This window comes from Pezoporus wallicus, unplaced genomic scaffold (genome assembly GCF_028554395.1).
Source record: "Pezoporus wallicus isolate ANWC-B61680 ecotype Strahan unplaced genomic scaffold, APGP_CSIRO_Pwel_v1 contig_8665, whole genome shotgun sequence".
In the NCBI taxonomy this organism is placed as follows: Eukaryota; Metazoa; Chordata; class Aves; order Psittaciformes; family Psittacidae; genus Pezoporus; species Pezoporus wallicus.
The window spans coordinates 29,399-53,887 of record NW_026642379.1 but is presented as its reverse complement, the minus strand read 5'-3'; the positions used below and the strand labels follow the sequence as shown (position 1 = coordinate 53,887).

At 42.9% G+C, this 24,489-nt stretch overlaps 1 protein-coding gene across 2 annotated transcripts in view; it reads right to left on the bottom strand.

The window, feature by feature from the left end:
• The window catches only part of KIF2A (kinesin family member 2A), a 67,229-nt gene that overhangs the window by 30,484 nt on the left and 12,256 nt on the right, over positions 1-24,489 (bottom strand). For both annotated transcript variants that reach the window (XM_057429582.1, XM_057429583.1), the window contains exons 2-6: positions 6,479-6,573; positions 4,994-5,113; positions 4,512-4,566; positions 2,391-2,513; positions 1,731-1,831 (exon numbers count right to left, since the gene is read on the bottom strand). In XM_057429582.1, coding sequence (XP_057285565.1) covers positions 1,731-1,831; positions 2,391-2,513; positions 4,512-4,566; positions 4,994-5,113; positions 6,479-6,573 — 494 coding nt within the window. The remainder of the gene's footprint in view (positions 1-1,730; positions 1,832-2,390; positions 2,514-4,511; positions 4,567-4,993; positions 5,114-6,478; positions 6,574-24,489) is intronic.

Here is a 24,489-nt window from a genome sequence, read left to right as displayed (position 1 = left end):
CTCTTAGACCCTTGCCAATAAAAGCAACTCTGAGCTACAACCAGGCTCACGTGGCTTCCCATCCTTAAAGCTGGAGCCATCAGTACCACAGCAAATGGATATATAAGAGGCCTTGCATGGAGTCCCTCCAAGCCTTGCTAAGCCTAAGCCTACTGTGAGCTGAGTTGGTTCTCTGAAGAACTGATCAAACATCCTTCCTGTCACTTCTCCTTGAAACTTAGTTTTTACACCATTTCAGGACAAGCTAATGATGCCAATACATAGCCAGCTCTGGTGCAACTATCTACTTAAGTTTTGCATGGCTCCCCCCAAATTACAAAACGATTTCAAATAATAGAAAACTCCTGGGTCACAGTTGGTTGGGGCACTCTCAGAGAGCACTGCACTGGGGTTAACAAGCCTAAAGAGAGCCAGCTCATGTTCCTGCACCTGTGACACAGCTGATCCTCACCTCAGCTAAGACTATGTCCTGGAAATCAGAAGTTGACTGTACTGTAATGTTATTCAGCTTGACAACAGTGAACTAAAAACTGCTGACAGTAAGTCCACAAAAAATGTATTCCCACTGAAATGTTTCCTTCTAACATTCAGAAAGGAGTATTGCTTATTATGGAAAGAGCATTCGCCTAAAATTCTTCAAGCTGTGCTTAAGGGTCTTGTCCACTAGAACACAATACCTGGCTAATTATTGCTGCATTTCACATCAGTATACACAAAGGAACACAAAGCACAGATACATACAGATTATCAAGACAAACAGAGCTTCCTCATCCAGAGAGTTAAGACTCAGATTCAAAGGAGGCTTCAGAGGAGTGATAAAATTTTAGCTGTAATGCTAGGTTAAGTATTTTAATGCTTGGGGATTTTTAACGTTTGTTTCTTAGACATAAAAACATAGTAAAGTTTTGCATTTGTACAAATAGATGGAAATTACAGAACATGAATTCAACATAGGTCATTTTAGGTCAACTTAGAAACATCATTAAACCCTGATGTAAACTGTCTGAATTATTTACTTGGTGGTGGTACTTCGCATGTCAGTAGTGGATTCCTAGTATCTCTTTAGAGACTAACACACACAAGACTGCCACCACGATTACGCTGGTTGCTAAAGCTTTTACATCACTGCGACGGAAGGTCATTTAATATTAAGAGATTTTTCTCGCAGGATTATCAACTTCATTTTCTTTCACAGAAGTTTTTAACAACTTGCTGCAACCTGCTTGCATGATGAACATCTAAATTACAAATGTATAGACTGGTTTTAAAGGGAAAAAAAAAAGTCCTAAAAGTTAATGATCAAACTCAAGCCTTAAATGAGCATTAAATGGATCTCCTACAAAGCATCAAAGATCGTAAGTAACCATTTATCATCATGTTGCAACATCTCATGTACAACAACACATACCTAAAAGCTAGAGGTTTGATTATTTTCAGTATTACATTTTCCCCAAGAAATCTGTTACCAGTACTTGATCTTTAAAGAACATGCAACAGGATAGGCAACTGTAAGCAATTATTTCTGTAGGAAGAAAAATAGGGGGAAAACCGTCTAAAGTAATAGTTACGAGAGCATTGCAACCAAGCACCAAAATATTTGTCAAGCTTGTATACAGGATGAAAACATTTAATTTCAATATTATTAGAGTTCATACATAAAAAGTCAAAAAAGCACTACAATTTTGCAAACTTTCTGTCATACATTTTCCATCCAAGCTAAATATACTAACCTGAGCTCTTTTTTCTCTAAGTTCCTGCTGCTGTAACCTTCTTTTTTCACGTTTTTCTTGCAATTTTTCAACCTCTTTTACACAATTAGATTTTCTACGTGCTTAAAGAAAACAATATAATTAAAATTTCTTTACACTGTAACATTTCAATTAGATTAATTTATCTTTGGAATGCATTTATATCAACTATCTTTTCAAGCAAATCATACAATATATAATAATTATGGCAATCATTATCATACATAATTATGGCAATTTAATTTATAAAATTCATAAAGTTAATTAGAAAAAAATAATGGGAAAGGTACAGTAAGTACACAACCAAAAATGTAAGGACAATGACTATCAAAAAAATAATTGCACAATTACATGTGATTTCATGGTTTGAATTAAAAGTAAGCCCAAGCAAACAAAAAAAAAAAGAAAACAACACTGTCACGGTTAAAACAAGATAAAGGAAAACCAAATTCCAAATACTAGTACATCTATGACAAAAATGAATATTTGTTTAGCCACAGCTCTCTGAAAAAGCTCCTCGGGGAACCCAGAGACAACTGCGCTTGTGGACTGCTTGTCATCTTTTATGGATGACAGTGTAATCCACAAGAATGTACACATAATGCCCAGAATGAATGAATCCGTGATACACGGTTTACATACAAGGGGGTCCAAATTCCTTTTTTGCAGCTTGAACTGGAGATATATCTGAAACACTACCATTCTGTTGAGAGGAGAAAGACTGATCGGGAAGCTGAGAAGGTCTTGCACGTGCAGAACCAGACACTGCAACAAAAAAGCATAAAGTTTACCTGGACAAGGAGAGTAACATTTCTATCTGATTCTGAAAAGCTTTGTTATGGCAAGATAAAACAAGACCCCTTTCCAAATATTTAGAACGTCTATTAATAAAGATATTTGGCATGCAGGCTTTTTTATCCTAGTGTTATACACCAACACAAGATAATTATTAAGCAACAATGCTGCATGTGCACATTTTTAAATACTCCACTGCAGGATTAGTACAACTTACTATCTGTTTAGATCGAAGCATGTACTTGGGAGACATTCAGTCCTGAAGTTTAAAGTGCTGGAATTCTATTTATATTGTGATTATATGAAAAAAGCTAGTAAGAAAAGAAGCCCCACTGTTCCACATTCTCTAGAGCTCCAAATGATTCCACCCCATTGACCCTATGATCTCTGGAGAAGCAAAGTGATACAAATGAAAGGCAGCAAAGTACAGCTCAATCTGCGAGTGGATGGAAGAAAGAAAAAAAAAAAAAAGCTTTTTGACACTGTACTGGAAGGGATACAGATACAATCAGTATATCCAAATTTAGGCATTGATTCTATATGTGCCAAGGATGTCAGTTTCTGAAGATGCACTGTTGTCTGTTCTCAGTGAACGCAGTGGGAGTGGTAAGCATGCAAGACACTTTGGTAGAGCTAAGGGCTTTAAACTGTTTTTCAAAGATTTGCTTCAAGCAGCTCTGCTTCAGCTGGCCCGTTTCCTGCACATGCTCCTAATAGAGCCTGCCAGAAGAATACAGAAGGTACCTACGATTAGCAGTCAGAGACGGCACTGTGTACAAATGCCAGCCCACTGTGCATCATGGCAACAACTGTGGAAACAGGTATTGCATGGGACAGACAAGACAAATGCCCAGACCATTCCAAATATGATAGGAGATCTATTTTATAGCACAAACTGACTACACAAAATAAGACGGTGTGCTGAGAAAAACTTTAATCACAAGGACAACAAAAGACAAATATGTAGGCTGAACAGTAAGATGCACAGGACCTATTAAAAGGACCTATTAAAAAGTTACAGCACTATCCCGTACTAAATAGACCATTTGCTACAAACAAAACATATGGATGTGAGGACAGCCCATCAGTAAGATGGCTCAAATTTAAACCACATCAGTTTGAAAAAAGTTATCCACTCCTTAAGAGATTTCCACTTTGCTTAACAACCCCAGAGGCAAACAAAGAAAGACGAAAGTGGTCCCAATCATCCACCAAAAGAGTCTGAATACTTGCCAAGATATGCAAGCCGATTTGTTTTTCAAGTTTAAACAGATGGACTAGAATCTAGTCTGAATTAATGACAGTAGATTAATTTGGAAGAAGAATCACCACCATTATCAATACAAGTTAGCTAATTCTAACACAGAGAAAATGAAAATAATAAACAGTAACTATTATTCCTCATGTTGTAGATTCACTACATCTGTATTAATCCAATATATTCTTTTCACCTATCCTCCTGTTGTATTTCAGCAATTTTTTGTAGATTTTTCACAATCAGCTTAGAGTGAAAAATAACCCCCAGAGTTTAAGTACTCTTTGAATGAATGTATACACATGCACACACACAGACTGTTTCAAAACTAAGTTAAAAAATTGAAAGTGAAAGAATTTTAAATGTATTACTTAAAATATATTGAAATGCTCAATTATAGTGAAGCAAAATTGAGGGTGCTTTAACTTGGAAAAAGCCACACAGGCTTTAACGTAGCATAATTAACTTAAAATTTTTGCACCTTCAGTTCATTCAGCTTAACTTTCCTAATGCTACATTGCTTGCACATAAATACTAGTTGTACAGCATGAATTTCTAAGTACGCATAGGAGTTGTAGGAACTATGTACCATGTCTTATTTGTCACATGCATACATGCTGAATGACAAATACAGAACTATTAAGGAGTGCTAAATGAGCAGAAGGTTAAAATATTCCCACATTTTTTACTTCCTTGAGAGAGGTAACATTTACCTCTGTTATCTCTGACGGGGTTGTCATTCTTAATAGGCACCACAGTTCGACGAGTCTATAAAGAAAGAAATATGTTACTCAATCACCATCTTACTGAAAATGTAAATTGCAGCCCCACCTCTGCTTCTTTCCAGTGAATGAAAATAACACGACATCAGCAATAGAAAGAAGTGATTGCTGCCAAATCCCTCCATGAAAGCCTAGGGTGAAAACTACTTGAACTATATACTCTGTTTCAAAACAACCTCCCTAAACCTTTTTTCCTTGAGATATATTTAGTTATATAAATATTAGTTCCCCAGTTCCTCTCCACCAAACCTATTACTAAAAAAATTTTATAAACCCCTATTCATCATAGGAAAAGATACATGGTTATCAAATAGCTTCACAGACACAAAAGTTGAAGTTAAAAACTCAAACATAACAACACGTATAGGAATACTACAAGTTTAACATGAACATGTTGCATTGATATTACCAACCTTCAGGATTTTGTTTACTTTGGCTGATGGAGCAGGTGGTGGTAGTGACTCTGGACCAGGTTCAATATCTTCATCAGGTGCAAGATCTGGATTAAGTGAACATATACTCTCCAAGTCAATCTGGGTAAAAGAATATAAAACACATTAATGAATCTTAAAACAATATTCACCCTCTTCATTTCCCCTGCTACATTTGAGAATAAACATTAAATGTATTTAGCAATTTTTACCCCACAATTTGTTAATTATACAACCTGAATTATCTTGTTTTATGTTCACTAAAAACAGTGTAACCTTTGGTCTTTGTATTAGTTGAAAACACACCCTTCAAGAAAGATATGAACTAAAAATGACAAGGAGATACTTATAATTTTGCAAACTGATTAAACTAAAACAAAAGTAGACAGTATAACTGTGGTAATTTGATAGTTACCGCAAAAGACAAAAGATACTTGGTAACACAAAGATATCTCAATTCTTTGAAATTTCCCTGGCAGTGAAAAATAAGCAGATAAATTACAACCACCCAAGAAATATAAGCACAGTTGAAACCATGTTAAATTTTTCACGTTTTGGGTTCTGGTTTGTGGATTTTTTGTTTTTCATTTTTGTGTGGTGTGGTGTTTCAGGGGAGAGTGTGTTTTTTCCCTTCAGTTCCTCATTCATTTCAGTTTCTCGTTTTTCTTTCAATTTCTCATTCAAAATACTGTACAATGTATGGGGGGAAAGGCAGGATCTTAAAAATAGCTGGCTTCAGAATCTACTGAAACTTGGTTTTCTAAAAATCTGAAGTAGCTTTAGTCTCTATAGACTGTCACTTCCCCTGACTGGACCTTTCAAAAACTTCACTACTGTACATTCTCTGTGTCCAGAGGGCCAAGCTCTGCTGATGAGACCACCAGGACCGTCTCACACTTTTTTTCCTCCTTCCTGTGTTTTCACAAAACTGAAGAGCAATTATTTCTGAGATGCTTCACCAAATCTCAGCTGAAATTGGCTAACATGGTCCAAAATTTAAAGGAAGAGGGAATACAAAGACGTTACACACAAAGATACAGTTTCTCAAGGAAAGCAAGGCTGGAAAATTATTGCCAAAACTACATACATTGCAAACAAACTAGCAGTTAAGTTCCTCAATAATACTAAACAAAAAAAAAAAAATCTTTCTAATCTAGTTTTTACACCAGTTTCCTGTCCAAACTCAAGTCACTTCTCTCAAAAATTTGATTTTTCTACTTGTAAGAAGAGGATAATGAGGTCAGCCTTTGTTAATCAGATGAAAATAACTACTTAAAAGCTATGACATAGCTCAGGAAGTCAAATTCCATACAAAAGAAACCAGCATTTGCCCAGCAGCTTCCATGCAGAAGTCTGTAAACAAAGAATCAAGACTTATACCTTCTTTTTGTTTCCACTACAAATTCCAAAGCAATATTTGTGTAGACTACATATTTTTAGAAAAAGTTCCAAAATAATTAAGTTTACCTCTTTGCCTTTAGTATCTCCATTTTCAATCCATTCAACAGTTACACTTTCATTTTCTTCATTTAGAGATGTCACCATAGCTTGGTGGATTCGGCCTAGAAAGCAAACACAAATGATCACTTACTAAGTGGTGGGAAAGCTTTCCACAAATTATTTTCATTCCTGCACCAAGACATGCAGAGAGAGGCAGGAAGAAGAGGGTTAAAAAGACTTAGGTGATAAAACACAAAATGATTCCTGGCGACACACTGTGGCATGGCTCAGACCAGATCCATCAGTGGAGAAACTAACAGTCAGCGTACTAGTGAAAAACAAAATGAATAGAAAACTGAATGGTAAGTAAACAAAATACCACATGAAAGCTGTATCACTTAGACTTTCTTTTCATGAGAGGAAAAATCCAACACCATGAGTCTCCCACAGGCCATAAGTCTCCCAAGGTATGTTCCACATCAGCTTGTCTGTCCCCCTTCTAGGCTGATACAACACTGTATGTCCCAATACAGGAGTGAAGCTTACTGAAATTGTACTCTGACATCCATTTCTTATGGGCATCCAAACAGTTGGTAACTTAACTATAATTAAACTGACAGCAACTACAATACAAATCCTCATTTTAAAACCAGCTGCTTACACAGACTGCTGAGCTGGAATTAAGGTGTCACTGCTTTGGCTTAGAATCATAGAATAATTAGGGTTGGAAAGGACCTTAAGATCATCTAGTTCAAAACCCCCTGACATGGGCAGGGACATCTCACACTAAACCATCTCACTCAAGGCTCTCACCAAACTGGCCCTGAACACCGCCAGGGATGGAGCATTCACAATTTTCCTGGGTAACCCATTCCAGTGCCTCATCACCCTCACAGTAAAGAACTTCTTCCTTATATCCAATCTAAACCACCCCTGTTTAAGTTTTAACCCATTACCCCTTGTCCTACCACTACAGTCCCTAATGAAGAGTCCATCCACAGCATCCCTATTTATCTCCAGTCAAAGACCCAGCAAGCTCCCATAAAGGACAATAAAACCAACAGGAGTAAGGATTCGTCTTAAATACTGAGTGTACAGCAATTTTATGTCCTACTTGCTAAGCACAGTGGCAAGGAGCAATTGGAAGAGCAGAACAATCATGCACTGAAACAAAAGGATCAGGACCCCGGTGTCACATTGATTTCACATCTTTGCTTTGCTCTAAGACTACTAAGAATTGGGGTTTCTAAAGAAAACGGGCCAAATGCAACTGCTCCTCTAACGCCCTCCTTTAATGAGCCATAGCACAGACAAGCAATCCCTCACTCTATACACCCAAAGCCAACCCCCGCATGCCCAAGACCATGTACAGCTCTCCTTCTGGAGCAGTCCATGCATGTTCTGCTGCTGCTGCCCAGCACCCACTGCCACGCAACAACAGCATGGTCCCTACCCATCTGCTCCAGCCTGCATCTCTTGTGCCTTGCACCTTCTATTCTCCTTCCCTAAAGCTCCCAGAACTCCAGAGCCACTCTGATGATAGTTTCAAATTTTTGGTTTAGCCATTTGTCCTGGGTTCAGCAGTAGCAGTCATTTTTCTCCTTCTTGGTAGCTGGTGCAGTGCAGTGTTTTGACTTTCGGCCTGGGAACAAAGCTGATAGTAATGTTTTGGTTTGGCCAAGGACTTTGTGAGCCTCATGCTCTGCCAGGGAGGAGGGGAAGCTGGGAGGAAGCAGAGACAGGACACCTGAACCAAACTGACCAAAGAGGTATTCCATACCACAGCACGTCATGCCCAGGAGGTAACTGGGAGTTAGCCGGAAGGACTGGGAGACTGCAGGGTTGGAGGAGGCATCGCTCAGTGCTTGGTCGGGCTGGGAGGTGAGTTATCGGTTGACTGGTGGTGAGGTGATGGATTCACTTCCCTTGTTATTTCCTTTATTATTGTTATTACCGGTGGTAGCAGTAGTGATTTGTTAAACCTTAGTTACTAAACTGTTCTTATCTCAACCCGTGGGAGTTGCATTCTTTTCGATTCTCCTCTCTGTCCCTCCGGGAGCAGGGGGAGGAAAAGAAGTGGGGGGAAGTGAGTGAACAAATTACCTGACTGGGTTTAAACCACGACAGTTCTTTTTTGGCGCCCAACGTGGGGCACGAAGGGTTGAGATAACGACAGATTTGACTGGATTAATAGTCATTCGTCACAATGCTGATTTATTGGATCTCAGAGTTGTTCTTGTTGATCTCACAGCTTCAGACCGTTGTAACTTACTTAGAGCCGGTATTTGCTGTGTTAGTGTTTATCAAGTGTGGGGCTTGGGCTAAGGTTCTTGTCTCACTGTGCTTTATGGCAATGACTTGTAATACGGGCGGGCTCCAGCAGCAGGGCGGGACGGACGTGGCCGTGGACTTGTACCTGGCCGTCCGGCTGCTCTTCACCGGCCTGGGCCTTGTCCTCGCCTCCGCCTTGGTGAGTTCGCAGGGAGCCGAGGGGGTGCGGCCCCGGGAGCCGGCGGCTGCTGAAGCGGCCCGGGAGAGCGGCCCCGGGCACCAAGCGGCGGCGGGAGCGGGGCCGGAGGCCGCGAGGGGACGGCTGCCGGTGGAGGAAGTCGGGGCGGTCGAGGAGCAGAAGGAGGCGGCTGCCGAGCAGCGGGAGAAGGAGGCGGAGGAGCCGAGCCCAGCCCCGCGACAGCCAAGAGCATTCCCCGGCAGCCGCCCGCCGAGCCCCAGGAGGATGCAGGAGACCACGCAGCATTTCCCAGCAAGGCAGAGGAGGAAGAGCTGGACTCAGGAAAAGAGAAGCCGTTGGTGGGAGAGCCGGCAAGCACAGCAGCTACACCAGCCCCAGTGACAAGTACTGCAGCATCGTTTGAGAGTTCTGAAGGTTTTGAATGGCCTTTGGGTATCCTTGGGACCTGCCTGCTGATTGTGATGGGGATCAGCATGTTGGCACACACACAGAATGTGTTCTACCCACAACCATTTTGTCTGATCTCAAAAGTTAAAGCAGAGTCAGGTTTGGGTCTTGTCTGGGGTCAGATGACAATATAGGGGGACCAAGAGGTTTTCCCCAAGGCTGGACAGTCATGAGTGGCAGGGTGTGTGGGACAGTATGGGCAAGTATCTAGTCCACTGGGCCCCTCCAGTGCTTTGGAAGCGTCGGAGATGGAAGGCAGCTGTATGGAGTCCCCAGCAAGAAGCTGCAGAAACTGCTTAAGGGGACAGTGAATTATTTTGAGCCTGGTGGGCCCATGGCACTTCTGGCCATCAGAGCAGAGATGCAACACAGAGATGGACTCATGATCGAGGGGTGGACTTAGCAATGGACACTATTGCCCAGGTTATTCACGAGTGTGAACACTGCACACAGTCTCTCCTGCTCTGGAAGACTGTTACAAGAGATGGAGCCTGACATCATGGACCAGATGGACTCAGCAGCTTTATGGCTACTGGTCCATGCACTTAGATAAGAGTGATGGTATATTGAAAATGTGGGATCTGAGCATGACGTGAATGGTATGGAATAAGGGGTGGATAATGTCCTGGGTTCAGCAGTAGCAGTCATGTTCCTCCTTCTTGGTAGCTGGTGCAGTGCAGTGTTTTGACTTTCAGCTCGGGAACAGAGCTGATAACAAGGATGTTTTGGTTTGGCCAAGGACTTTGTGAGCCTCATGCTCTGCCAGGGAGGAGGGGAAGCTGGGAGGAAGCAGAGACAGGACACCTGACCCAAACTGACCAAAGAGGTATTCCATACCACAGCACGTCATGCCCAGGAGGTAACTGGGAGTTAGCCGGAAGGGCTGTGGGACTGCAGGGTTGGAGGAGGTATCGGTCGGTGCTTGGTCGGGCTGGGGGATGAGTTATCGGTTGACTGGTGGTGAGGTGTTGTATTCTCTTCCCTTGTTATTTCCTTTATCCTTGTTGTTACTGGTGGTAGCAGTAGTGATTTGTGTTATACCTTAGTTACTAAACTGTTTTTATCTCAGCCTGTGGGAGTTGCATTCTTTTCGATTCTCCTTTCCGTCCCTCCGGGAGCAGGGGGAGGGAAAGAAGTGGGGGGGAAGTGAGTGAACAACTTGCCTGACTGGGTTTAAACCACGACACCATTTCAGTCAGAATTTGACAGGTATTTTACAGTTAACGTTTTTATATAGTCTAAGCCTCTTGGGACCTGCAGAGGGACAGAATGGAAGAAAAGCTTTGCCTAATACCCTGAATTACGGTTTAAACCCAACCAGTTCTCTCTCTGTTCCCTCTCAGCTTCTTGTGCCCCTCCTCACTGGCAGAGCATGAGAGACTGAAAACTTACTTAGAATAAAATGCTACTGAGCAACAAACATTGGTATGTTATCAGCACTGTTTTCACACTAAATCCAAACACAACACTGCACCAGCTACTAGGAAGAAAATTAACTCTATGCCAGTCAAAAACAGGACACCCACCTAACAGCACAAGTAACAAATGTATACTGTTAATATTTATTTTATTGCAAAGGCTTCCTAAACATTCACACCTAGTTAAAAATTAAGCAAGAAGAGTGACTACGGGGAAGCATCATGGAAGGTAACAGCAAATCTGTGTACTTTAATACAATGGGCAGAGGAAGAGACTAACTGAAATTCATGCAAGGCATAGCACCAAGGGGGTTCACAGAGCAGCCGGCCCCCATGAGCAGTACTGCTTTCTCATCTGCAGTGCACACCTTACCAGCAAGGTATATTACACATGTATTTACAGCCTCTGTGCTTGTCCTTGCCCAAAGCATAACATTCACTCCACCACTAAAGAAGGTTAAGTGAGTTTTTTACCCAGAAGAAGCCTCCCCCTTTGCTTCACTTGGCTCCCTTCCCCCAGCATTCACTCGTTTTTATTTCCATGACCCATGCTTTGTCTTATAAAGGACTTCCATTTGTGCTTCCTGAGCACCATTCTGCCGGTGTCCCACCTATGTGTGCTGCAGGGACCGTCTGTCCTGCATTCCCCACTGAGGCGCTGCCAGATGTGCAGACAGGGACCACCATCATGCACAGGCACTCTTCCCTTTCCCCTCACTCAAAGGAGGTTGTACAGGCATGCATCCTGCCCTCAGGACTCTGCCTGAATTCTGCTGGTGGCTGGGCTAAAGCAGCTTCACTAAGCACGATGCTCTCTCACCTTATTTTCTTAGATGAGCATTTCTGAGCAAGTTTTCTTTGTGTAAGGTCCTCAGCACCTTTCCATCAATTTTTCTGCATTTAATAACCTCTTTTGTACAAGAACACGCTGTTGTAGAGCTCTTTCAATTAGCTATCTGGTTCACCAGCAAAGTAGCAACAGAAGCTACTATCTTCCTGCAGCAATGCCACCTTGCCACTCCCACAAAGAGCATGCTGACAACACATAAGGAGGACAGCAATGTGTTATTACCATTGTTTGCAGACTAAAACATAGCAGTGCACCAGCTGCTAGGAAGAAAATTAACTCTATCCAAGCCATATAGGGACACAAAAACTGTGAGAACTGGAAGACACTTGATTGGTATAATGTGCAACTGTTTTAAGGCTTGATCCAGCCATCAATCCAGAATCAAGAGAAATATTATTAAAAATGCAAGTTTAGCTAAACACATTCTATACAATGATAATAAGCTATAGTATGTTACCAAATCTTATAAATTTTGAGGAAAAGCACTATTCACAGTTGAGATGTGTGACACTGTATTAGTCATGCAGCCATCATGTAAGTCCTATTACCTTTTCGTGCGCTCTATTACTTTTGACATAGAATGAATAACAATAATAATTTAAAAAGGTTATATCTTTGCCCTAACATGGGAAAAAATGATCAAAGCAGGCTGATGAATGAACAGAAAATACTGAACTCTCACAAACACAGTAAGCCAGCATGCTGTAACAAAAGAATCACAATAAATCTACCATCTCAGTGCCAGATTTCATCCATTCCCTGGACAAGAAAAATCAGAACCGAATTAAAAAAAAATGAAAAAAACACAAGAAAAAGTTATGTCCATCTTTCAAATATTCTCAAAATGTCCTCAGCTTAAACAGAAAATGTACACTATAATGTTTAAACTGGCAATCTACCCATAATTTTTTTTTCCTAAAAATTCTTTTGTGTTACTGAAAGTTACATGTTATTGATGTGCCAGAAAGCACATTTACATCTTTACAATTGCCTCTTGCTCTCTGCAAACAGTATTCCATTATATTTTTCTAGTACACAGCTGAATACAGCAGCTGGGAAATTCAGGAATGCCAGCAACCAATTAGGCTGGCATAAACCTCGTCTAGCATATAAAGCAAGACCAAGCTGCAAATACTAAAGCATAAGAGCCAAATCAATGTGCACAGAATGGTTGAAGGTAACACCCCTGATTTCTGGTGCATTTTCTAGAGTCAGCACCAAAATATGAAATGTAAACATGCCTATGTAAACACAAACATGCATTAGGACAAAGAGAAAAAGGAACAAGTGGTTCAGAAAGACTACCTTCATGCACACATCAAAAACAAAAGAAGAAAGTAGAGCCATAGTGCTAAGATGCTGACTCTTGGCATTTCTTTAACTTCAAGTGCCTTTCCTCACACACTTAGAATTCACATCACAGGCAAAACCTTTTCTGGGAAGTCACTCCATTGCTATACAGTTCAAAACTAAGGGAGAAGTTATTTGAAAAGGTTATTACTTGTGTGAATATGTTCTGTCATACAGTGCGTGGCATCTGGCTTATCTCCTACTGACCAGAGAATGCAGAAAATATTTCTGCAAATACAGCAATGCAACACTAAAGTATGTGAAGCCAATACTTTACAATTACCTAAAATACATGCAAGTTACAAAATTCTTCCCCTAATCAATACAAGTGAAGAACATCAATTCTCCATTCCGTCCCTTCCTAGTCATCTGATGAACATGTGACAAACAGAAGAAAGCAAGCATAAACATCTGCAGAAATATCAGATAAGTCTCCTCTATTGTAAGAGTTCTTAGGGTAGTCATTCGTGCAGAAAAAGGTTCAGGAAGTACCAGCAAAAGCAACCAACCAGGACTAAATCAAACATTTTAACTAACCATCAACAAAGGTAGCACTGCCAACAGACTTCAAATACCAAGCTGTACCTAGATCCCTATCCTAAGCAAACTGAACAGTTTCTATCTGCAAAATTTCTCCAAATGACAAAAATTTTGAAGCAGTGATCAATGACAGTACTAAAACAATGGTCCTTTCATCTTCTTCATACTTTTCAAAAACCTGTGCTAGCAGTATTAAATATTGGTTGATGTTTTCTAAATTACAGCCCAGGAAACAGCTAACATGTAACTCAAACCCCTTTGCACTCTCCCAGATGACTCAAGAAATAAGGCTGGAAAAAGACCACAGCCTTCCCCACTCTTTCTCATGAAATTTCACACTCTCCTCACCCCCACAAAGACACTGTACTCACAGACCTCATACAGAGTTTTGTGAAGTTTTAGTAATATCTTTGAGTTGTAATAGTTAAAAATCTACACATAAGCTCTGGACCAGGCCATGGTCAAGAAAGGTTCATAATTTCTACTATGACCCTCTCATTCCTCCCCAAAAACAGAAGGACTCTGCCTGGCAGTGTTATGCTATGACTATACTACAGTTGTTTAAGTCTTGTCAGCTCAAAGCCAGGCAATCATTTTTAGCAGGACCAGGCTATGGCAATGTTAACAGATCCAATACTCAGTAAAGGAAACTCACAGCTTTATGTTATATCCTTGCCACATCTTTAGGAGCCCAAATATGTTATATTAGCTCAGGCAGTGGTCCACTAGCAGAGCACTTAGCTTACTAAGTGTACCAACACTAGATGTTTCACAGATGAATGCAAAACTACGCTAGAGCTTGACATCTGCTACAGAGTCCTGCTGAGGATGACCATTGCAACTGAAGCTGCCCAGTCCCTTAAAGGATTGCAACAGGCATTTGTGGAATAGCAGAGATTTTCCTAATCACATTAATAAGGGACTTATCTCTCATCTAGAGACACCTGGACAGGATTGACCTTCACCTTCTGCCATTTGAAATTCAAAAAGTAGAATGGCAAGAAGTAAAATTTTCTTCACTCTTTCGAACATAATATAAACCCTAAGCTGCATATAAAATATGTATGCGTGTATATATACGATTAGGAAGAAAATGAGTCTGCAAATCCAGAAGCAGCATTTACAGGAATTACCATGGTCCAGAACATAGCCTCCTGTGCTCTAGGCTCCAATCCTGGCAACTCTGATGGAAGGGTTTCTTTGCTGTTCCAGAGCTCAGTGGGGTGAGGAATAATCCTCTATTCACTCAACAATGCCTGTAACCAGACTTGCAAGAATAAAGATAATTCGAGGCTTGGTGTCTCCAGCGATGTTAGCTGTAGCAATGTCCCTGTGCAAGCGATCAGCGCTTGTCATGGTCTTCCCTGCACTACACAGATGGTCCTGCTGCTAATCCCCCAAAGAAAAAACAGCAGTTAGTAGTCAGAGATGCTTGCCTCCACAACAGAGGACATGCTTGCGGATAAATGAAACTTTGAAACAAAATAACATCAAACAAGTAGCCTATTTAGTTTGTATCTACCACAGTTACACTCCAGATGTTTTACTTAATCATATAGATTTTGGTTTTGCCAGCCTTCCTTGTTCTCTTTTCTGTTACCTTAGTTACAGCGTTATCATACACAGTACCTGACTTATCTCTAAAGCAAGTTCTTAACTATGTATAAAAAATAAAGATGTATTTTAATATTCATTTTTGTGAATGATCCCTAGCTACTAACTCACTTTTATTCTCTAAATTATTACAGCAATACCCAAGTCCATCAAATAAGAAGCATGTTTCAACCACATTTTATGATCTCTGTAAACCTCTACAGTGCAACAGACTGCCATTTTGAGAACAAACTAGTATTCTCCAGATAAAGTTTCTCATATCTGCCTGTGTATTTCAGCTTTGAATTAAAATTTAGCTTATTCTTGACCCCATCTAGAATGCTATCAAACTCAGAAAAATCCCCATCTAAGATATGCATCTGATTTATGTGCAAAACCTGAACGAACACACTGGTTTAGAAAAACAAAGTTCACAGATCTTACTGACAGTCCACTAATAAATGAGGAAGGGAAAAACCCCAACACACACAGACATGCCACAAACAGCACATTTAGTGTCTCTCATCCAGCAAACAGGACACGAGTTATTTTTTCCATTCCCTTGGTGCATTCAACACCAACAAGCCCATCCACTCCAAACCACTAAACTGTCCTTTGCCATGCTCAGTCTAGCTGAGCTTGTTAGCTGTCTGTACTCTGCCCCTTCCCTAAAGCACCTATCTAGAGCTAAATCCCAGCACTGCTGCCACAGCTTTTGTTTCTCTAATAACTGTCAAATCTCCAATCTTTTCACATTGTGATTCATTGGGGTTTTCTGCTGAACTTTTATTTTGCAAGCCAATATGTAAAATTCCCCTTTATGTTCAAAACAAGTTTTCTGTGGTTTCTCCAATTAAATTAACATTTCGGTTTTTTACTTGCCTTCAAGGCAAGTCCAGTTTCTTTTTGGGGGTGGGGACTTAGTACTCTATTTTAAAGCACATTTCAAAGTGCATTACCTTACATTGAGTTCCTCCCAAAACATCATCCCTTTATTTGGTTTCAGAAGCTTCAATTGCCAGTGAAATCAATGACAGCCATCCCATCTCTCACAAGAGTCTTTTAATGCAGGAATGATGGTTTGTGGCGTTGGATTCTTCCATGCTAGAGTCAGTTCTGATTGCATCACTGTTGAACTTACCTGCTTTCAAAGATACTTCTTCATTAAACAGATGGGAAAAGCCTCATGCTCGCAGGCCCTTGTTCTCATGGGTGACTTCAACCACCCTGACATCTGTTGGAAGGACGGTATGGCCCAGCACAAGCAATCCAGGAGGTTCCTCGATTGTGTGGAAGACAACTTCCTTCTGCAAGTAATAGAGGAGCCAACAGGGAGAGGGGCCGTGCTGGACCTTGTGCTCACCAACAGGGAAGGGCTTCTTGGAAATGCGAGGCTCCAGGGCAGCCCTGGATGCAGCGATCATGAGATGGTCGAGTTTGAGATCCTCAGGACAGCAAGAAGAGCGTGCAGCAAGCTCACTGCCCTGGACTTCAAGAGAGCAGACTTTGGCCTCTTCAGGTACCTGCTGAGGAAGGTTCCTTGGGATACAGCCCTAGAGGGCAGAGGGGCCCAAGACTCTTGGTTCATATTCAAGGATCACCTGCTACAAGCTCAGGAGTGTTGCATCCCAACCAGAAGGAAGTGCAGCAGAAGGGCCAGGAGACCTCCTTGGATGGATAAGGAGCTCCTGAGGAAAATTCAAATGAAAAAAGAGGCTTATAATAAGTGGAAGCAAGGACAGGTGGCATGGGAAGAGTACAGGGAGGTTGTCTGGGAAGCTAGGGACCAGGTTAGGAAAGCTAAGGCCCAGTTAGAATTAAACTTAGCTAGAGGTTTTAAAGATAACAGGAAGGGATTCTACAAGTACATAGCAAATAAAAAACAGACTAGGGAGAATGTAGGCCCCCTCAGGAAGCTCTCAGGAGAACTGGCTACACAGGACTTGGAGAAGGCTGAGGTTCTGAATGACTTCTTTACCACGGTCTTCACAGGCAAAGGCTCTGACCAAACCACCCAGGCCTTGGAAGGCAGATGCAGGGACTGTGAGAATGAAGACCTTGCGCCCACTGCAGGAGAGGAACTGGTTCGAGACCATCTTAAAAATCTGAACATGCACAAGTCGGTGGGTCCTGATGAGATCCATCGCAGGTCCTGAAGGAGCTGGTGAATGAAGTTGCGAAGCCACTGGCCATCATATTTGAGAAATCATGGCAGTCAGGTGAAGTTCCCAATGACTGCAAAAAGGGAAATATAACCCCCATTTTCAAGAAGGGGAAAATGGATAACCCGGGGAATTACAGACCAGTCTCACCTCTGTGTCTGGCAAAATCTTGGAGCACATTCTCCCGGAAGGCGTGCTAAGGCACATGAAAATCAACAAGGTGCTTGGTGACAGCCAGCATGGCTTCACTAAGGGGAAATCCTGCCTGACCAATTTGGTGGCCTTCTATGATGGGGCTACAGAACTGATGGACAGAGGTAGAGCAGCTGATGTCATCTACGTGGACTTGTGCAAAGCGTTCGACACTGTCCCACACGACATCCTTGTCTCTAAATCGGAGAAACATCAATTTGATGGATGGACCACTCGGTGGATAAAGAACTGGCTGGATGGCCGCATGCAAAGAGTTGTGCTCAATGGCTCAATGTCCAGCTGGAGACCAGTAATGAGTGGTGTCCCTCAGGGATTGGTGCTGGGACCTGTCTTGTTCAGTATCTTTGTTGCTGACATGGACAGTGGGATTGAGTGCGCCCTCAGCAAGTTTGATGATGACACCAAGCTGTGTGGTTTGGTTGATACCCTGGAGGGAAGGGACGCCAGCCAGAGGGACCTCGACACACTTGTGAGGTGGGCTGACGCCAACCTCATGAATTTTAACCATGACAAGTGCAAGGTCCTACACCGGGGTCAGAGCAATCCCAGGCACAGCTACAGGTTGGGCAGAGAAGAGATTCAGAGCAGCCCTACAGAGAAGGACTTGGGGGTGTTGGTTGATGAGAAAATGAACATGGGCCGGCAGTGTGCGCTCACAGCCCAGAAAGCCAACCATATCCTGGGCTGCATTAAAAGGAACATGACCAGCAGGTCAAAGGAGGTGATCCTGCCCCTCTACTCAGCTCTTGTGAGACCTCACCTGGAGTATTGTGTGCAGTTCTGGTGTCCTCAACATAAAAAGAACATGGAACTGTTGGAACAAGTCCAGAGAAGGGCCATGAGGATGATCAGGGGACTGGAGTACCTCCCGTATGAAGATAGGCTGAGGAAGCTGGGGCTGTTCAGCCTGGAGAAGAGAAGGCTGCATTGAGACCTCATAGCAGCCTTCCAGTATCTGAAGGGGGCCTATAGGGATGCTGGAGAGGGAATCCTGGCTAGGGACTGTAGTGACAGGACAAGGGATAACGGGTTAAAACTTAAACAGGGGAGGTTTAGATTGGATGCAAGAAGGAAATTCTTTCCTGTTAGGGTGATGAGGCACTGGAATGCGTTGCCCAGGGAGGTTGTGAATGCTCCATCCCTGGCCAGGGGATTCAAGACCAGGTTGGACAAGGCCTTCGGTGATATGATTTAGTGTAAGGTGTCCCTGCCCTCAACAAGGGGTTTGGAACTAGATGATCTTAAGGTCCTTTCCAACCCTAACTATTCTATGATTCTATGATTAACATGGCAATTGAAAGAGAGTAGAATTCAGATCCCCAAATCTGGAGCAACAAAGATGGGTGATGTGCACCCATGGTGATGGGCATATAGCCACCACAGAAGTGATAATATACAGTGTAATATACCAGTTAACATCATAGTAAGCAATTCATTGGCTGTTCTCACCCAAAATGAAATCACCCTGAGGTACACATCAGACTCCCTCATCTTCCCACATTACCCACCAATATACCTGGGTCCTGAGCAAAGCAATCCCACAAGTGGGTTTACCTTTACCTGAAGCAGGAGTAACCCAGACTGTCTTCCCCAGCAAATTCTTTACATGCACCACAGGAACTTCAATCCCTTCTACAGTATGTGAAAGTTCTGACTTGGCTGGGCCAACCCTGTTGGCAGATTCTCTGGAGCTGACCAACCAGGTGGCCTTTGGTAAATGTGTATCCCAATGTTTTAAAGTCCCACCATCCATTGCTCTCAGTGTAGTTTTTAACAGCCCATTGTACCGTTCGATTTTCCCAGAGGCCGGTGTATGGCAGGGGATGTGATATACCCACTCAATGCCATGCTCTTTGGCCCAAGGTTGTTCCGGAAATGAGTATCATTGTCTGACTCAGTTCTCTCTGGGGTGCCGTGTCACCACAAAATCTGTTTCTCAAGGCCCAGAATATTGTTCCGGGCAGTGGCATGGGGCACAGAGTATGGTTCCAGCCATCCAGTGGGTGCTTCCAGAATGGGAAGCACCTGGCACTTGCCCTGGCGGGTTGGTGGGAGTGTGATACAGTCAGTCTGCCAGGCCTCTCCGTATTTGTACTTCAGCCATCTTTCTCCATACCAAAGAGGCTTTAACCATTTAGCTTGTTTAATTGCAGCACATGTTTCACACTCATGGATAACCTGGGCAATAGTGTCCATTATCAAGTTCACCCCTCAATCACAAGCAAATCCATATGTTTCATCTCTGCCTTGATGGCATGAGGTGTCATGGGCCCACTGGGCTAAAAATAATTCACCCTTATGTTGCCATTCTAAATCCATCTGAGCAACTTCAATCTAAGCAGCTTTATCCACTTGTTGGTTGTTCTGGTGTTCTTCAGCAGCCTCACTCTTGGGGCACATAAGCATCTAAAAAGATGTACCTTCACCACCAAGTTCTGCACCAGGCCAGTGATATCTTACTACAGTGCAGCAGGACAGATGGGTTTACCTCTGTGCTGCAGGTTACTCTGCTTCCAGGAGTGAGTAACTAATGAATGGGGAAATCAAGCCAGCCAGTCCTAAAACTAATCTCAGAAGGCATACCATTAGGTTGAAATTATTAGGTACACTGTGAAATTCCTTATTGTTTGTGTATTAAACTTGATCTGAATATTTTTTCATACTCTATATTTTACTGAAATTCAGAGAAACTTCTAATAGATCGATACCCATAATGCTGCACAAAGCCTCTCCCATACTGACAAAGCAGGACTAAGCTCAGGTCAGGTCACCCTGCACTCAGCCCCAGGATTCAGCACTGTGTTTACCTGTTCCACCTCTAAGACAGCAATAAATAGAAAGAAGCACTTTGGCATCTGTCCTCCACTATTTGCTACTACTTTTAATCAAGGCACTACACATTTCTACAATGTTTCGATTAGATTTATAATTTTCCCCCTTCTTTTAGTGCAAAAAACAAGTAGGTTGAGCTGGTATCACTTCTAAAATTGATGTCTATGTTATGGCCAATTGCACCATGACCTAAAATCCTTCTATTCAATTATGCTGACTTTGTTGTTGGGGTACCACTACATTCATTCTTTTTTTGATGGGGTGTGGAGGCAACTCTTGTAAGGCCCTTTCACTTGCTGTCCAGTTAGACCATGTCATACTCTTACTGAAACATGGCACAACCCATGACCAACCTTGTCATTCTCAAGCAGCAGGCAATGCTAGGTGGCAATTAAAAAAAAAACAAAAATGAATCCTGGATATACTTCTGTGTCTTTTCTAGACCCATCGTGGACAGAAACCCTAAGACAACTGGTACGGGTTTGTTCATGTCCACAACAGCCCTGGGACTGACCTTTCATGGCACATTGCTCACAACTACAGCACTTAGTGCCCAGCCCAGGTTCCTTAGCTGCACCTGCTGTGGCAAGTAGCAGAGCTGCAGGGCAAAGCAGGTGGTGCTGGGGATCAGATATTCACACCACACACTTCAGAAGGGACTGGGGGGAGTCTAGTGTCACGGACTGAACATGCCTTGGAGTGCATGATGTACATATCTGGAGTGTACCCTCCAGCTAAGTTTTATCCAAAATGAATTTAGTGTGCTCCAAAGCCACTTTCAAAGTAAACTAAAGCATAGCATGAGGAAGCAACAGATGATCAGAAGATACATGTTCAAAGTTCATTTTCTGTTTCAACTGAAATCCTTCTAACAGACGCACTCCTGCGGTCCCAAGCGGCATGCCTTGAGCCCTAAGATCTCTCCATTTTTTTTTATTGTTATTCCCTCTAACCTACACAGAAGCGAGACAACTGCTTTGCAGCCTCCAACTATGATGCTTTTAAGAACATGAACAGGAGCATATGCTGTACACCTAGGGACATACACAAGCATATGGAAGTGTAATGCTTACTAAAACACAGAAGGACTGTCTGAGCAGTGAGAGACAAATGACGCAGTTGAGGTCTCTTAAGAAGACATCAAGGAAGTTTAGGTTTCCTATAAGAGGTAGGTCATCTGGTTCACTCCAGATGGGAGCCTCAAAGTGAACTAGTGCACGTGCAATGAGAATGTTCATGATACCAGGACACGAGAGTAAAACCAGGTGCAAAATAAATTCACAATCTGAACAATCCAGACCATGAAATACTGTAATCCTCTGTACAAGATTACATGCAAACAAGTGCTAATGAAGGACAGGACTGGGGAAATGAAGCACTGTCTTCTTTTATGATACAGGCCTTTGAAAATATTAGCTAGAAACTTACACATCATCTTCCAGCCTGGTGTTCTGTCACACTCTGCATTACACTAGTTTTGGAGTCTGACCCTTGGGCAAGTCAGCATTCTGGGTAGTCAGATGCCAGGACTTCAGAAGAGCCTCTCAAATACAAGGGAGTACACAAAAAGGTGGCAAATGAGCTTCAACATAGACAAAAGAAACTTAATGCAGCCAGAGAAAAATATTCTGTATTATGGGAATACAATCCTGAAAATGGAACTGTAAGTTACACCTCAAGTAAGAGATCCTTAACACAGTTCTCTTAAAACTTCTACTCAACATGCAGCTACAACAGAAAAAAGCAGCCTGTAAAACATAAAAGTGCCATTTTCGAACTATAAATAAAACTTTGCTACATGCACATCAAGTACTGTGGCACTATTCTTCACGCCTCAAAAAAAAAAAAAAAGATGTCACAGAATTAGAGGTAAGAAGGACATCTAAGACAACAAAGAGAATGAAGATACCAAGGTGAGCGAGACTGCTCCCTTCTGAGGAAAAGACTGGGTGGATTTGATTGCACTTTACAACAATAAAGGACAAAAATGAGTAGAAATCATTACTAAACAACTCCTGCAACACTGAAGGTGGGAGCACTCCCTTAAGGCACACTGGTTGCAGTAATGTAAAAGTAGTAATGTACTTTTCCATGCAGCAATCAGGGAACTTTCCAGTCTTGCTTCCAAAAGAGGTTGTGGAGGCAGAGAGTGTTAAGTTGGGTCAGAAAGGTATTCAATAAATACAGACAATAGGTCTACAAATGGCTATTTAATAGGACCAGGCAAAGTTGTACTTCTAATATCCCAGATATAGGTGCTCCCTGGTGGGGGTCCTCCTGCAGCAGGTGGTTGAGCTGCAGAATGCTGTTAATAGACTGCGAGATGTCAGGGAAGCTGAGAGGAAGCAGGAATGCTCGCTCCACACCCAAACTGTGCAGGGGCCTCGAGCTTCACCTCTGCCTCATGAAGGAAAGAAGGAGGCCGTTAACCCGGGAAGCTCGGAATCAGTGACAAAAAAAAACAACAAAAAAAAGAAGGAAAAGGACAACCAAAAGTGAGGGGCTTCCCCCTAAATCCCCTGTCTCCATGCAGAACCGCTTTGCTGTCCTGCAGGGGGCTAATGAGGAAATGCACTCGAGCCAGAAACAGCCGGCTGATGCGCTGGTAAAGAAAATCTCTACCGGTGCTGCTAGGAAAAAAAGCGGCGGGTTGTAGTAGTAGGGGACTATACACTGAAAGGGACAGAAGCACTTGTCTGCCGGCCAGACCCTGTCTCAAGGGAGGTGTGTTGCCTACCGGGGGCACAGATCAGGAATGGGGCAGAGAGGCTGCCTGCTGTAGTAAGTCCCACGGACTCTTACCCACTCCTGGTGATACATGTGGGTGCTAGGGACATAGATAGTAGTAGCCTGGGGAACATAAAGAAGGACTACAGAGCCCTGGGGGAGGTGGTTAGGGGCTCTGGAGCTCAGGTGGTCTTTTCATCAATTCTCCAGGGTACAGGGGAGGACCTAAAAAAACCTAGGAGGATTGGCCAGGTTAATAACTGGTTAAAAGGGTGGTGTCATAGTCAGGCGTTTGGGTGTCTTTAACACGGGACCCACGCTTGTAGGCCAGGTCTAGGGGGGGGCTGGTGGAGCTGGTCTGATAAAGAAGGGAAAGAGCAATTTTGGTAGGAGGCTTGCCAGGCTGGTCAAGGAGGCTTTAAACTAGATGTGTTGGGGGAGGGGAGCATCATTCCATTCCAACACATCCAGTCAGTTGCCAGAACCTATAATAAATGCACGGAGCAATGTAGAGATATCCCAGCTGCTCCAGCCAATGAGCCAGCTTCAGTTGGAGCTCGGCTCAGATGCCTCTATACAAATGCCCGTAGCATGGGGAACAAACAAGAGGAATTAGAGATGTGTGCATGTCTATGGGGGTATGATATAATAGGCATCACAGAAATATGGTGGGATGGCTCCTATGACTGGAGTGTTAGAATGGAAGGTTACAGGCTCTTTAGAAAAGACAGGCCTGGCAGGCGGGGAGGGGGAGTTGCCCGTTATGTTAGGGATAGGCTGGAGAGTATGGAACTGTCTGGGGACAGGTGAGCAGGCCACAGAGAGTTTGTGGGTCAGAGTTAAAGGGAATATAGCTATGGGAGACATTACTGTGGGGATCTGTTGGAGACCGCCTGATCAAGGAGAACCTGAGGATGAAGCACTCCATAGACAGATAGGAAAAGCCTCACGCTCACAGGCCCTTGTTCTCATGGGTGACTTCAACCACCCTGACATCTGTTGGAAGGACGGTACGGCCTGGCACAAGCAATCCAGGAGGTTCCTCGATTGTGTAGAAGACAACTTCCTTCTGCAAGTAATAGAGGAGCCAACAGGGAGAGGGGCCGTGCTTGACCTCGTGCTCACCAACAGGGAAGGGCTTGTTGGAAATGTGACGCTCCAGGGCAGCCCTGGATGCAGCGATCATGAGATGGTCGAGTTTGAGATCCTCAGGACAGTGAGAAGAGCGTGCAGCAAGCTCACTGCCCTGGACTTCAAGAGAGCAGACTTTGGCCTCTTCAGGTCCTGCTTAGGAAGGTTCCTTGGGATACAGCCCTAGAGGGCAGAGGGGCCCAAGACTCTTGGTTCATATTCAAGGATCACCTGCTACAAGCTCAGGAGTGTTGCATCCCAACCAGAAGGAAGTGCAGCAGGAGGGCCAGGAGACCTCCTTGGAT